General features: G+C 34.9%; 2 protein-coding genes across 2 annotated transcripts in view; one reads left to right on the forward strand and one right to left on the reverse strand.

Annotated features, from left to right (window-relative positions):
- ANKIB1 (ankyrin repeat and IBR domain containing 1) overlaps positions 1-15644 on the forward strand; it is a 143487-nt gene that overhangs the window by 41859 nt on the left and 85984 nt on the right. Inside the window, 1 exon segment of the mRNA XM_027573148.2 lies at positions 9002-9280. Coding sequence (XP_027428949.2) covers positions 9093-9280 — 188 coding nt within the window. The 5' untranslated portion in view covers positions 9002-9092.
- Positions 11180-11585, reverse strand: LOC113911018 (60S ribosomal protein L31-like). The gene has a single exon (XM_035723201.1). The coding sequence runs from the start codon at positions 11566-11568 to the stop codon at positions 11194-11196; it is 375 nt and encodes a 124-aa protein (XP_035579094.1). The 5' UTR covers positions 11569-11585; the 3' UTR covers positions 11180-11193.

A 15644-nucleotide genomic window follows, 5' to 3' on the forward strand; every position in this document is an offset into this window, starting at 1 on the left:
AATCTTTAAAAAAAAAAGTAGGACCTAGAATTCCTGCCTACCCTTTACCCAGCTTGCCCTAATGTAAACATCTTGCATAACCATGCTACGGTTATCAAAACTAAGAGATTAACATTGGTACAATATTAACTTAATTATATACTTTATTTGGTTTTCACCAGTTTTCCATTTATGACTTTGTTTTCTGTTCTAGAATTCAAGCTCAGATCCTACATGGCATTTAGTTCTCACATTTCCTTAGTCTCCCCTAATCTGTGAACAGTTGTACAGTCCCTTCTTGTCTTTCATGGCCTTGACACTTTTGAAGAGTACTGGCCAGTTATTTTGTAGAATGTCACTCAATTTGAGTTTATCTGATACTTGCACATATTTAGGTCAATGTTATGCATTTTTTCACAAGAAGACTACAGAAGTAATGTGCTTTTTTTTAGTGTACTAAGAGAAAATGATTTATTGGTGATGTTAATCTTAATCACTTGGTTAAAGTGATATTTCCCATGTTTCTTCATTGTAAAATTGCCACTTTTCACTTTGTGATTATTAAATATCTCCCCTGAGATGTTTATACACTCTATACAAATAATCCTGTTTTTCCTTAAACTTTTGCTAACTAAAAAATCAATCTACCCAGTATAATAAAGCAAGAAAAAGAAAAGGCATGGTAGATGTTAAAGGAAGAAATAGAACTGCCTCTATTCATAGAAGACATGAGCCTACTTTAGACAATCCCAAAATACCTACCAAAAAACTTCTAGAATAAGTGAATTTAGCAAATTCATAGTTTTTAAGGTCTAATGTGTGAATTCAGTTGTATTTTCTATATACTAGAAATGAACAATAGGAACTTAAAAATTTTTTATAGGACTATTTATAATAGCACCCCCCAAAAATAAATACTTAGGTATAGATCTAACAAAATATGCATGGCATTTGTGTGATGCAACCAACTTACAAAATAGGACTGAAAAATCAGTCAAAGTAGACATAAACAAATTGACAGAAATACCATATGCATGGATTGGGGCAATCAGTATTGTTAAGATGTCAGTTCTTCCAGTAACCAAGATAATAGAGTGTTGCTGAAAGAATAGACACACAGAAAAACGAAACAGAGTCCAGAATTGGATACACACAAATGTAGTCAACTTTTTTTTTAATTGAGGTATTATTGATATACAGTATTCTGTTAGTTTCACCAGTCTATTGTCTGTATCTGTGAGCTTGGTGTTTTTGTTTGGTTGGTTGATTTTTAAGATTTCACGTGTAAGTGAGATCATACAATATCTTTCTCTGTCTGACTTATTAAACTGAGCATAATGCCCTCAAGGTCCAACCATTTGTCACAAATGGGAAGATTTCATTTTTTTATATGGATGACTAATATTCCATTTTATATGTGTGTGTGTGTATGTGTGTGTGTGTGTGTGTGTGTGTGTAGAATCACATTTTCTTTATGTATTCATCCATTGGTGGACACTTAGGTTGTTTCCGTATCTTGGTTATTGTAAATAGTGCTGCATTGGGGTGCATGTATGTTTTCAAGTTAGTGCTTTTGTTTTCTTTTGGGTAAACACCTAGAATTGCTGGATCATATGGTAGTTCTATTTTTACTTTTTTGAGGAGCCACCATAATGGTTTCCCTAGTGGCTACATCAATTTACATTCCCACCAGCAGTGTAAAGGGGCTCTCTTTTCTTCACATCCTCACCAACACTTATTATTTCTTGTCTTTTTCATAATAGCCATTCTGACAGATATGAGGTGATGTCTCTTTATGGCTTTATTTGCATTTCCCTGATGATTAGTGATGGTGACAATCTTTTCATGTACCTGTTGGCCTTATATCTGTATGTCTTTGGAAAAATGTCTATCCAGATCCTCTATCCACCTTTTGATTGGATTGTTTTTTGTTATTGAGTTGACAGAATTTTTTATACATTTTGGATATTAGCTCCTTACCAGGTAAATGATTTGCAGATATTTTCTTCCATTATTTAGGTTGCCTTTTCATTTTGTTGATGGTTTCCTTTGCTGTATAGGAGCTGTTTAGTCTGATATCATCCTACTTGTTTATTTTTGCTTTTGTTGCCTTTGCTTTTGGTGTCTGTGCCAAAAAATCATCATTAAAAGTGATGTCAAGAAGCTTGCCCCCTGTTTTCTTCTAGGAGTTTTACGTTTTCAGGCTTTATATTCATGTCTGTAATCCATTTTAAGTTAATTTTTTGTGTGTAGTGTAAAATAGTGATCTAGTCTCATTCTTTTGCATGTGGTTGTCCAGTGTTCCCAACACCATTTATTAAAGAGATTATATTTTCCCCATGGTATATTCTTGGAGTCTCTGTCATAAATTAATTGGCCATATTTGCATGGTTTATTTCTGGGCTCTTTTCCGTTCCATTGAGCTGTGTAGCTTGTAATATAGTTTGAAATCAAGAAGTGTGATGCCTCCAGTTTTGTTCTTTTTTCTCAAGATGGTTTTGGCTATTTGGGGTCTTTTGTGGTTCCATACAAAGTTTAGGATTGTTCTATTTCTGTGAAGAATGCCATTGGAATTTTGATAGGGATTATACTGAATCTGTAGATTGCTTTGGGTAGTACAGATATTTTAACAATATTCTTCTGATCCATGAGCATAGAATGTCTTTCCATTTATTTGTGTCATCTTCAATTTCTTTCATCAGTGTCTTATAGTTTTCAGTGTATAGGTCTTTCACCTCCTTGGTTAAATTTATTCCTAGGTATTTTATTCTTTTTGATGCAATTGTGAATGGAATTGTTTTCTTAATTTCTCTTTCTGATAGTTCGTTATTAGTGTATAGAAACAGAACAGATTTTTATATATTGATTTTGTATCCTGCTATTTTACTGAATTCATTTATTCAAATAGTTTTTGGCAGAGTCTTTAGGATTTCCTATATATAGTATCATATCATCTACATATAGTGACAGTTTTACTCCTTTATTTTTAATTTGGATGCCTTTTATTTCTTTTTCTTGCCTAATTGCTTTGGCTAGGGCTTCCAAAACTATGTTGAATAAAAGTGGCCAAGAGTGGACATCCTGGTCTTATTCCTGAATCTAGAGGAAAACCTTTCAGCTTTTCATTACTGAGTATGATGTTAGCTGTAGACATTTCATATATGGCCTTGTGTTGAGGTATGTTCCCTCTGTACCCACTTTGTTGAGAGTTTCTGTCATTAACAGATGTAGAATTTTATCAGATACTTTTTCTGCATCTATTGAGATGATCATATGATCTTTAATCTTTCATTTTGTTAATGTGGTGTATCACTTTGATTGGCCGATGTTGAACCATCATTGCATCTCTGGAGTAAATCCCACTTGATTGTGGTATATGATCCTTTTAATGTATTGTTGAATTCAGTTTGCTACTCATTTGGTTTTTGATAAAGGTACAAAGGCAGTTGAGTGGAGAAAGGACATTTTTTTTAATAAATGGGGCTGGAACCATTGGATGTCTGTACATAAAACATAATGAACCTCAATCCATACCTCAATCTTTTATAGAAATTAATTCACAATGGATCATGGACTCAAATGTGAAACCTAAAACTAAAAAACTTCCAAGAGAATATATAAGAGAAAATCCCTGTGACCTGAGTTAGGCAGAGTTTTACATATGACTCCAAAAGCACTGTCCATAAAAGGAAAAAATGATAAATTTTACTTCATCAAAATTTAACACTTTTGGCCTGTGAACACTGTTAAGAGACTGAAAAGAGAAGCTACAGACTAGAAAAAATATTTGCAAATCACATTTCTAACAGAGAACATTTTTTATAGAATATGTATGGAACTCAAATTCAACAGTAATCCATCTTAAAAATTGTCAAAAGATCTAAACAGACATTTTAGATATATAATGAAGATATACTCGTGGCAAATAAGCATATCAAGGCATGATTCATATCATTAATCATTAGGAAAATGGATATTAAAACCATTATGTGATACCATAATACATCCGATAGGGTGGCTACCAAAAGAGAAAAAAGGTAGGAAAAAAAAAAAAAAAACAACTCCCAAAAAACTGATGATTCCAAATGCTGACTGAGATACAGAGCAACTGTAACTCTCTTACACGGCTGATAGGAATGAATTAGTACATCTGCTCTGGAGAACAGTTTAGTGGTTTCTTATGAAGTTAGACAAATGACTTACCACATATCCCAGCAATTCCATTCCTGGATATTTGCCCAAGAGAAATTAAAGCATACATTCACATAAAACTTATATGTGAATATTATGATAGCTTTATTAACAATTGTCAAAAACTGGAAACACCCAATATGTCCTTTAATATGTGGATAATCAGTGGCACATCCATGCAGTGCAATACTATGCAGCAATAAAAATGATTGAACTATTGATTCATGTATCAACATGGATAAACTATGAATGCAGTTTCTAAAAATGCTAAAGCCTGAGAAAAATGTAGCTCCAAACCTGTAATAACTCCTTGTTGCACACAGAACAAAATCAAAGCCTTACAGTGCTTATCTCTCTACTCCCACTAGAATATAAATTCCATAGGTGCAATGATATTTATGTTTGTTCATTTATATTTGTTGGCTGAAGAAAGTAGATATTAATACTACTGGTTTGCAGTTGAGGAAACATCAAAAGTTAAGTTACTTGGTAATATAAAAACAGAATTTGAGCACAAGTCTTTCCAACTCCTACACTTTTCGTTGCCATCACACTACTTGCCAGTACCTTTGGCTTAGCATAGTTTCAAAACTAACCCATGGTCCTCAAGTCTGACCTGTGTGTTACAATCAACTGGGAGGTTTTTTAAATTCTCTTTCTGGCCTTTTGGTCCTTAGACTAGGTGAAATCACCTCTCCAGGTGATTCTGATGCATAGTGACAAATGAAAATAACTACAAATTAATAGTACTTGTTGAATTAGTGAATGAACAGAGTTGATAGCTTAACATATGACTTGCCCACGTTTTTTGTCTGCTGTTGTGTATTGACTTTTCCTGGCTTTTTTTCTTCTGTCCTTATTTCTTGTTTATTTTTTAATTTTTACCTTACCCTTTGAAAATTCTCTTAGAGTCTGTCTTTAAACCATCCTCTACTCTAAGTATTATTGCAATAACAATGAAACATTTCTGTGGATGTAGTGAGTTCTGGAATCTTCTTCCTTGAGGTACATCTCTCTGATTTCAACCTAGAGTGGAGTGGGCTTGGGACTTGACTATTTGAATGAACTTTCTACTTCTTTCTATTCTGGCTAAAGAGATGTTTAGTTGTAGAATTACAATTGTTATTCTTATCAGTAGTGCAGACAGTTGCAGAAGGATGAATTAGAAGTAGATGGTCAATGTGTGTAATGGGTTTTCTTCTAGGTAGATGAAGAATGGGAACCAATTATTTCATTTAGGGCAACAACTTCAATCCATAATTAGGACTTTAAAAATAATTTACTTCTGTGGTAACAGAGAGGCTAAGAGCAAGTTATTTCTGAAGAACTTCATATTCTGTAAAAGATTTCTGGGAGTAGTTTATTAATTTAGGTGCACTTGAAGTTTTGTTGCAGATTATTAACATGTGAAAAGGGAAGCTGAGAGACAATGATTTAAAGCAAGAGTTATAGAGCCCTTCACAATGAAAAGTTAATCAGAAATTAGGGAAAGCTTTCTAGAGTCCATTGATAAGATGCATTTTTCTTACTTTTTTCATTAAGTGACTTATCAAGTGCTATATTTTACCACTGAAAAATGATGAAATTTTGCCTAGATTTTCCTGTAAAACTTAAAAGCCCCAAATAAGGAATTATTTTCACCTCTTTCATAACCCTTCACCTGCCTCATGAAGCTCTGTACATAGATTTATCTTAAGTTGGGGAAATAATACTTAAGAATTTGATTCAAACAAAGAGGGAACAGTCACTTCAGGTTATACTAGCTGTGGCTATGAAAAAGTTAAAGGACACACCTGGCAAATTTCTAGATGAGACTTGTAAGAATAATCTGAGGGAATGGAGCTATGACTTTTAAATGATGAATTTCCTTCTAACTTTCAGGCTTTATTGAACTCAAGTTTTAAAAATGAAACAGACTTGAGAACCACAAAAAGGTTTCTAGATGCCATTATGTTTTTACCATGAGTGACAGTAATGTTTAATGCACATTTAGAGTATTACTGATTTTTTAAAAGATTTTCTCTATTTATTTGTGAGAGAGAGCACGCGCACGCGCGAGAGAGCACAAGCATCATTCAGAGGGAGAAGCAGGCTCCCTGCTGAGCAGAGAGCCTGATGCAGGACTCCATCCAAGGGTCCTGGGACCATGACCCAAGCCAAAGGCAGACACTTATCCCACTGAGTCACCCAGGTGCCCCAGAGTATTATTTTTTTTTAAGTATCTTGTTATTTTAAATAAATACCCCAAGATATCATTGATTTCTTAGATATTTCTTTTTTCACATCTTGGATAGAATTTACTTTTCTTATAGAATATTTGCTAAAGTATAATGTAAATCAAAGAAAATGTGTTGTTTATTAATCTAATCCAAAACTCCACAAATGTTTATAATTTGAGCTACATTCTAACAGGGAAGAAAGATAAGACCAAACAACTGTAAGTTTTCATATCCTGAGGAAAGACCCTTTAGAATCTACATGATATGTTTTATATTTGGTTATAGATTGAAATATATAGTAAACTGAATGGAGTTCTCATTCAGAATAATAAATCCTTAAAATAGTTAAAGCAGTACTACAGAACACAGATTATTTCACTGAGAATAAACACATGGCTCCTAGATCTGAAAAACAAAAGAAAAAAAAAAAATACAGGGTGTCCCTGAAAAATCCGAAAAGTGTCTGTGGTATATTATGATAAGTGTAGAAGTTTCAGAGGGAAGGATTTTCTTCTCTCATTCTAGATGAAATGATAAAGGAATAGTACTCTAGTCTAAAGATTCAGCAAACCTCTGAAAAATTAAATTAAAAAATTTAAATTATGGGGGCACCTGGGTGGCTCAGTTGTTAAGCGTCTGCCTTCGGCTCAGGTCATGATCCCAGGTGGGATCGAGCCCCGCATCGGGCTCCCACTCTGCGGGGAAGCCTGCTTCTCCCTCTCCCACTCCCCCTGCTTGTGTTCCCTCTCTCGCCATGTCTCTCTCTGTCAAATAAATAAACAAAATCTTAAAAAAAGATATTTAAATTATATAGTGATCCAGTTTATATATATACATACTTATACTGTATATATTATGCATAAAACAAATATTTATATACATTAAAAATAGGGTGGTTGTCAGAATGCTGTGATTATCTTCCAGTTATCTTTTGTCTGTCTTTACTCATTCTACTATGCATATATATTTGCATATTTAAAGTAAAAATGTCAGTAACAAAGAGCCCTTAAAAGACTCAAATGGTGACCTCATTAAGTATAGATGTGGGCCAGAAAATACACCGCTATAGTAAGTCAGTGGTTAACACCATCTCTAAAATAGGTTTAGCATTTGTCTTATCCTGCCTGTTCATCTTCGTCTCCATACTCAGATATAACCATTTGGCTGGAGGGAGTTACGAGTGTTTTATACAGTGATGTGTGCACATTGAAATCACCCAAGGAGCTGAAATGCCAGTGCCCTTGTGCCACCCCCTAGAAACGGATTTAATTACTCTGGAGTATAGCCTGGCTAATGGGACTCCTTAAGTTCTCCAGGTTAATCAATGTACAGCAAAGGAAGGATGAGAACCTCTGTTTTATAAGAAACTTTAAAAAAACAAACTCATTTATTTTTCAGTCTGTTAATTTGTATTCTTTTGAAACTTACTACCTTGTACAAAACTTGTGTTGAACAAGTATATATTATTTTCAACTGTTTTCTTAAATAAACTACATTTTATTTTTTTATTTTTTTAAAGATTTATTTATTTGAGAGAGCAAGAATGAGAGAGAGAGTACATGAGAGGGGGGAGGGTCAGAGGGAGAGGCAGACTCCCTGCGGAGCAGGGAGCCCGATGCGGGACTTGATTCCGGGACCCCGGGACTATGACCCGAGCCGAAAGCAGTCGCCCAACCAACTGAGCCACCCAGGCGCCCCTAAGCTACGTTTTAATGTCCAGCCTGTCACTGAGTTAATTGGGTAACATGATGGACTGTTGTATTCTGCCGCTATCTTTTCCTCCCTCCAATCTGTCTTCCACGCTGTCCAAATGGTTAATTTTCTAAAGCATAAAATAATTATATCACTGCCATGCATAAAAGACTTTAATTATCCATTCTTTACAGATAAAAGTATAAGTTTCTTAGTTGGCCCCAACTTATTTTGTTTTATCTTCTGTTAGTTCAAAACTAGAGATCCTGAACTCCATGTGTACTGAGCATTCCTTGAATAGTCCTTTTATTTCATACCTGCCTTCACATATGCTATGTCCTTTATCACTAATTTCGATCATTGCTCAAGAGTAGGTTCAGAAACATTTATTGGAATGGAGCGAAAGTAGCATTTATTATTGAGCATACTAGCCAAGGACTGTGGGGGTTTTTTACTGTAACTTAACACCTGTTCTGAAGTTCATATATGAGCAAAATTTCCTACATTTTTCACTCTCCCACAAATTGGCTGAGTCTATTGTATACATAATTTATACAGAGATTTAAGTGTATTCAACCATAAAATTCAGTTAAGTAATTTCCTGCCCATGTGAAAGGGAAAATTGAAAGGCTCATACATGTAGGTAACTTTCATAGTACAAAGTGCAGCCTGTGAAACCTTAACAGTCTCTGTGTGGATAAGTGTTACAGTTTAACAAGAAGTTAGTTTGGGCAATGTTAAGAATTTGAGATTTTTTTTTGTCTGTTAAGATAAATTTGGTAAAATGTAATTTAGTTTGTTCTTTTATATATGCTTCCTAGGTTTTCTTAGTGTTGCTAATTGTGTTATTGTTTATTTAGGATACTGCTTTATAACTGATGTTTTACAGTCTTAATTTGATAATTTTTTTCTTCCATTAGAATGTGAAACATGTTGCAGAAACATTCAAGAAGTGGCTGAAGGGAGAAGGAAAAAAGTGCCATTGCCTATCAGAAAAAAACAAAAGAAAACATGGGAAATACCACCACCAAATTCCGTAAAGCACTCATCAATGGTGATGAAAACCTGGCCTGCCAAATTTATGAAAACAACCCTCAGCTGAAAGAATCCCTTGATCCAAATACATCTTACGGAGAGCCCTACCAGCACAATACTCCATTACACTATGCTGCTAGACATGGAATGAATAGAATACTAGGGTAAGTATTATTGTAAACCAGTTAATAATAAATTAGTGAAAGGGAAAAAAATCCTTGATCTTTGAAAATATATACATACATATGTGCATGTTATATGGTATTATAGTGAATTAAACTTTTGTTTTTTAAGATTTAAACTTTTTTTTTAAGATTTATGTATTTATTTTAGAGCTCAAGACGGGCCCTCAAGTGGGGGGGCAGAACTCAAGCAGACTCCGCCTAGTGCGGAGCCCAGCATGGGGCTCTATCTCACAACCCTGAGATCACAACCTGAGCCAAAACCAAGAGTCGGATGCTTAACCGACTGTGCTACCCAGGCGCCCCAGTGAATTATTAAGTATGATTTTTTTTATTATGCCTAAATTAGACCAAAAGTTTTAATAGTAAGGTTGGTTCACATAGTCTTGTGGCTGTAAATACATTTTGATCCTCAGTATGTTTCATAATATGATATCTTGGTAATATTATAGTGTTTATAGCATTTGAATTCTAGAAAGTACTTATCAGCTATCAAAAAATTGCAGGGAATGGTGCCTACAGCAAAGTTTTCAGCTATGATTAAGTTGAAAAAACAGATGTATTTGCCTTATCTAGTCATGATCGGGTTTGAGTTTCCTTTCTTTTAATGGGGTTCAGTTACTTGAAAAGACTTCTAAAAGCAAAACATTTCCTTAAAACCGAAAATACTGAGAAAACTTAGAATCTCTCCAACAAAAAAGCATTAGTTGACAGCAAACATGTTTATATGAAGAGTCTTACCTCATTACATGAGAATTAAATTTTATGTTTACTAGCTTATAAAATGAGAGGAGCGGAGGATAGTAGTTCTAAAACAAATTTAGTGTTTTAAGAAGTAGATTTTGCAGCTGTAAAAGTCTGATGCTGGAAGAGAAGAGACACTTTTTTGCTTACAGAGTGAATAAAATTCATAAAGCAGTATTTGAAGCTCTTTAGAACTTGGTAAAAAATGTTCAACCTTTTCTCTATTTCTTTTAATACAAATTGTTGTTCAAATTAAGCTGCTCCTTTCGGTTTCCTTGAAACATGTCGTGTGTGCTCTGTTTGCTGTGTGCGTGCTGCTCTCTGCCAGGCGTCTCCCCCACTCCTCTCAGCTTTCTCTTTCTTATCTAAGTCTTACCCTTCCTTCAAGGCCCTGTGCGGGATTTATCTGTCTTCTTAGCTTGTCACAACCCAAAAGAACCTCAATCTTTCTTTTTAGCTTCTGTGGCTTTTTTTGTTTGTATTTATTACTTATTTGCTATATACTATATAACTGTGCTTTATAATTTTGTGTATCTTTTCTCTACCTAAATTACTACTTTTTTAAAATGTACCTTTTTTGTACTTCTAGCATCTAGCATAGTGTCTTACACAAAGTGAATAACAGTTTTATAAAATCATTACACAAGAAAAAATTTTATGATCAGGATTTGTGAATGAGAAAAATTCCATGAATGAGCTAAGTCATCCAGACCCATGACTTTATCAAGTAGGAATCTCTGTAACCTCTAGTAGGTATTTCTTGACTTAGTATTTCCATAACCTCTCCTTTTTGCATTTAGTTTTTATTTTCATTTCTCTAAAGATACCTACTTAGAAGCCACCTCCAACTCATCTTGTTTGAAATTTTGTATTTTTTCTTCCCAAACTGGGTTTTCCCTATGTTAACGACACTAACATATTGTGCTGATATGATAATTGCAAATGTGTGAGTGCTTACTGTTTTCTAGGCACTATTAACAGTGTCTACATGCCTTATCTTATTTAATCCTCATCACAACTCTGTGAGGTAGTTGGCTGTCTGCATTTCAGAGGTGAGAAAACTGAAGCACAGAAAATTAAGGCACTTGTCAGATCTCTAGCAGCTTTTTTTTTTTTTTTGCAGTTTTATACCTTTATTTGACAATCACCGATTAGTTCTCATCCACATTAACTGTCTGTAGATTTTTGAAAGTGGTGACAGGTACATAGGTAACCAGTGTGTAGAGCTTGTTTGGTGAATCTTCATCGTTACGTTTTCTGGACAACTGCACGCGGATACGGTATGGAACATTCCTTATTCCTTTGGCCCAGACAGCTTTGTTGAACCTGGTGTCAATGCGCACATCTGGAGTTCCCATCTCCTTCATGGCAAATTTCCGGATCTCTTTGAGTGCCCGAGGGGCACGCTTCTTAAAACCCACTCCATGGATGCGCTTGTGAATGTTGATGGTGTATTCTCTGGTCACTACTTCGTTGATGGCAGAACGGCCCTTCTTCTTCTCGCCACCCTTCTTCGCGGGAGCCATTCTGCCGGGCCCTGGTTGGAAAGTCTCTAGCAGCTTTTAAGTGACAAAGCTAATTGCCCAGGCAGATGACTTTAGGCTTTAGGCTTTTTAACCACTGTGATAGCCTTTTATCTCTATGGTCAGATAAACCTATGTGTCAGGGCTGCCTAAGCCACTTATTAGCAAGGCAAGTTATTTCATCACTCTGGGCTTAAGTTCCCGTATCTATAAAATAGATATCTATTACATACAGCTTGTGGGACAATTAAATAATGTTATATGTCTATCATGCTGCCTAAGATACAATATGTACTCAGTAATGTTATTGCTTCTCACTTCTATAACCCTAAATATCTTCAAATTATCCTTGACTTACTCTTCTCCTTTATCTAACCTGCTACTAATACGAAGTTCACTAAGTTTTATCTCTGAAATTCACTTCTTTCCATTCCCATTGCCCCAAGCTTAGCTCACCTTTATCAACCTGTGCTCCCAACATTGAAAATATCTGATTCCAAAATGTTCTTTTTCCAACTCTTTTCCTCTCTTAATCTCATATCCAGATTAATCTTGCTCAGTTATATCCTTTTTAATATTTTTTCTATCATGGCAAAACTGTAACAATACCCTATTGTCTGTATTATTCTGTTTGGCCTCTGATGCTCCCTTGACCTTGCCCTCCTTCTACCTAGTCAGCCCAATTTCTCATTACTCTCTAACAAGTTCTTATCAGTGAGACTTGTTGATTGACTTCCTTTGTGCTCTCCCCACCGTTAGAAATGCCACCGCCACCACCACCACCACGGCGTTTGTTTTATTCCTGTTGTTCCTTGATTCTCAAATGTCTTCATTCTTCTCTGATTCCCTCTCCTTTAAATCCTAACTTGGTTTCTGCCTGTTTCATGAATTTACCTACAACTACTCTGACCTGCAATGTTTTTTTGTTTTCTGAAATTCCTACAACTTAGATTTTAAACCATCTTATTGTTATTAAACTCATCTTCTCCACTCGATTGTAAAGATTGTAAATACAGTGCTAGACACTTAGTAATGTTCTCAATAGATTAACTATTGAATACGTAATCCATTAAAGCTTTTTTTTTAAGTTGAGTATTGTCAGTGAGATTACAGAACTGTTGTATTGCTTTAGCTTCCTCACATTGAACACTACAGTATTATTTAGTATCAGGTCTTGTTATATGATTAATTAAAACTTGCTTGGAATACTAAATTAAAATATATTTAACTATTATTATTACTAAGATAATATGTATATTTTAACATAAAAGAAACCAAGTAGCAAAATGTTTTTTAACCACATATAGTATAATTTACAAATATACTTTCTAAAATTGGAAAACACTATTAAGAAAGTTATCTAATGCAGTGATTCTTAAAGTATGTCTGAGGACTCCTAGACCCTGAGATGCTTTTAGGAGGTACATGAAGTCAAATCTATTTTTGTCCTAATACTGAGGTATTATTTGCCTTTTTCACTGTGTTGACATTTGCAGTGAAAGTGCAAAAAATGGAAGCTAAAACTACTGATGCCTGTAGATGAATTAAGATTGTGGTACCCAACCTTCCTGATAATCATTGTATTCATCACTGCCGGCCACTTGCAGTTTAAAAAAAAAAAAAAAGCCAGTTTCACTTAAAAGTATCCTTGATGAAGCAGTAAAAGTTTTATCTTTTAATAAAAGTTACTATTTTTAATTAATCTCCATCCTTGAGTACAGTACGAAAAAGTTCATTGATGTGATCTCAGATTTTACATCGCAAGTAACCCAAGAAATGGCCACTTGTTGAATTTTTGGTATAGTATCAAATATGAATATTCACAGTTATCTGAAAAGGCATTTTAGAATACTACTCCTTTTTCTAACTATATAGAGGCTGGATTTTCTTCATATGCTTTGAACCAAAACGACATATCACAATAGATAGAATGCTATGAGAATTCGTCTTCTGTTAGCTAGACATGAAAAGAACTTTATAAATGTGTAAAACAGTGCAATTCCTCTCACTTAATTTTTTTAAAGTATTTTTGTTTCATTTTAGTATGTCAAGAATATTTAATATGTAATGGGGTCTTTTTATGAATAAGTATTTTTTAAATGTCTGTTTTAATTTTTAATACAAACATAAATATACATAACCCACATAAACAAAAGCTCTTAGGAAACTTCACTGATTTTTAAAGTTGTAAGAGACCAGGGGCGCCTGGGTGGCTCAGTCATTAAGCTTCTGCCTTCGGCTCAGGTCATGATCCCAGGGTCCTGGGATCGAGCCCTGCATTGGGCTCCCTTCTCTGCGGGAAGCCTGCTTCTCCCTCTCCCACTCCCCCTGCTTGTGTTCCTGCTCTCACTATCTCTCTCTCTCTCTGTCAAATAAATAAATAAAATATTTTTAAAAAAAAAATAAATAAATATAAAGTTGTAAGAGACATGTGACCAAAAAGTTTAAGAATTGCTGATTTGGTCAATATTCTTGACTCTTTGAGGCCGGAATATACCTCTTTCTCCATCATGTGGTTATCATTCTATTGAATGAGTAAAGACCTATATAAAAGATGACATATATTCTCTTTAGTTACCAGTTTGGACTACTTTTATGATTTGGCCATATGTTTTATACCTAACTTTATACTTATGTTTTACTTTATACTTTCAGTTTCAGCCTAAAGTTTTTGGGTGTTTTCTTCTTTATTTCCTTAAATGACTCATAATTTCTTTATTAAAGCCTTTAACATCATATGCTCGAATCAGAAATTGTTCTCCTTTCCTAAGAATAAGCAACTCTGATTTCCTTAATCTGTATTTTTTTAAATTTATTTAGATAGTTAAAATTACAAATCAAATTATTATATTAAATGTTTAGTTGCTTTTGGAATTAATAAATTACTCCCCCTTTTTTTAAGATTTTATTTATTTGAGAGACAGCGAGCATGCACATGCAAGCTGGGGAGGAACAGAGGGAGAGGGAAAAGCAGATGCCATGCTGAGCAGGAGCCCCAGGCAGGGCTCCATCTCATGACCCTGAGATCACTACCTGAGGTGAAACCACTAGTCAGATGCTTAACCAACTGAGCCACCCAGGTGCCCCCAAGAAATTGCTCTTCTTAACACTGTCATGTAGAATAAGGATAAATAGCATTTATTCATCAGCATTAAATAAAATAGCAAGTCTCTTAAATTATTTGTTTTTTTTTAATATTTTATTTATTTATTTGATAGCAAGAGCTGGAACACAAGCAAGGGCAGTGGGAGAGGGAGAAGCAGGTCTCCTGTGGAGCAGGGAACCCGATGCGGGGCTTGATCCCAGGACCCTGGGACCATGACCTGAGCCGAAGGCAGATGCTTGATGACTGAGCCACCCAGGCACCCCTATTTGTATTTTAGATAGCTTCAAATATTTCACTGTATTTAACCTTGCTAGACTTTCTAACAAACTAATGGCCATTATTTTCTTATGATGTCTCATTTAATTTCAGGTACCAGTCTACTGGCTTAAGTACAGTCCCTTGCTCAGCTTGGCTAGATTCCTAATGCATGAAATATATGGATAGACAAAGGTGTGTATATATATATATATATATATATACACACACATATATACACACACTTAGTCAAGGACCTTGGCCATAGAGTAAAGCCTCCGTATGGCATAAGACCTTGATTTTATCACTGTTTCCTTTAGCTTTATGGTACCTGCAACATCAGGCATAATTTTCCTCTATTCTTAAGCAGGATAATATGGTAAAAGTAATTTACAGTTTAGCAGCTAGTTTGCATCCATGTCTCTCTGAACCCAAAGGCTGTTTATTTACATTATACCACACCACACCTCATGCTTCCTTCATGAGAAACTAAATCCATATTCATAAATAGTTACTACTTAATGTAGCAAGAAGACTGTTAGATTTTGTAATCATTGTGTCCTAGTTGGGATACTTTTTAGTTATATCTTCTGGAAGGTCATGTATAAAATGGGAATTATGGGACATCTGGGTGGCTCAGTCGTTAAGCGTCTACCTTCAGCTCAGGTCCTGATCCCAGAGTCCTGGGATCAAGTCCCATGCTGGGCTCCCTGCTCCG

Source organism: Zalophus californianus, chromosome 12 (assembly GCF_009762305.2).
Source record: "Zalophus californianus isolate mZalCal1 chromosome 12, mZalCal1.pri.v2, whole genome shotgun sequence".
Classification (NCBI taxonomy): domain Eukaryota; kingdom Metazoa; phylum Chordata; class Mammalia; order Carnivora; family Otariidae; genus Zalophus; species Zalophus californianus.

Bases quoted from the DNA above. Each gene is read 5' to 3' on its own strand.
- LOC113911018 (XM_035723201.1), bottom strand. From the start codon at position 11,568: ATGGCTCCCGCGAAGAAGGGTGGCGAGAAGAAGAAGGGCCGTTCTGCC.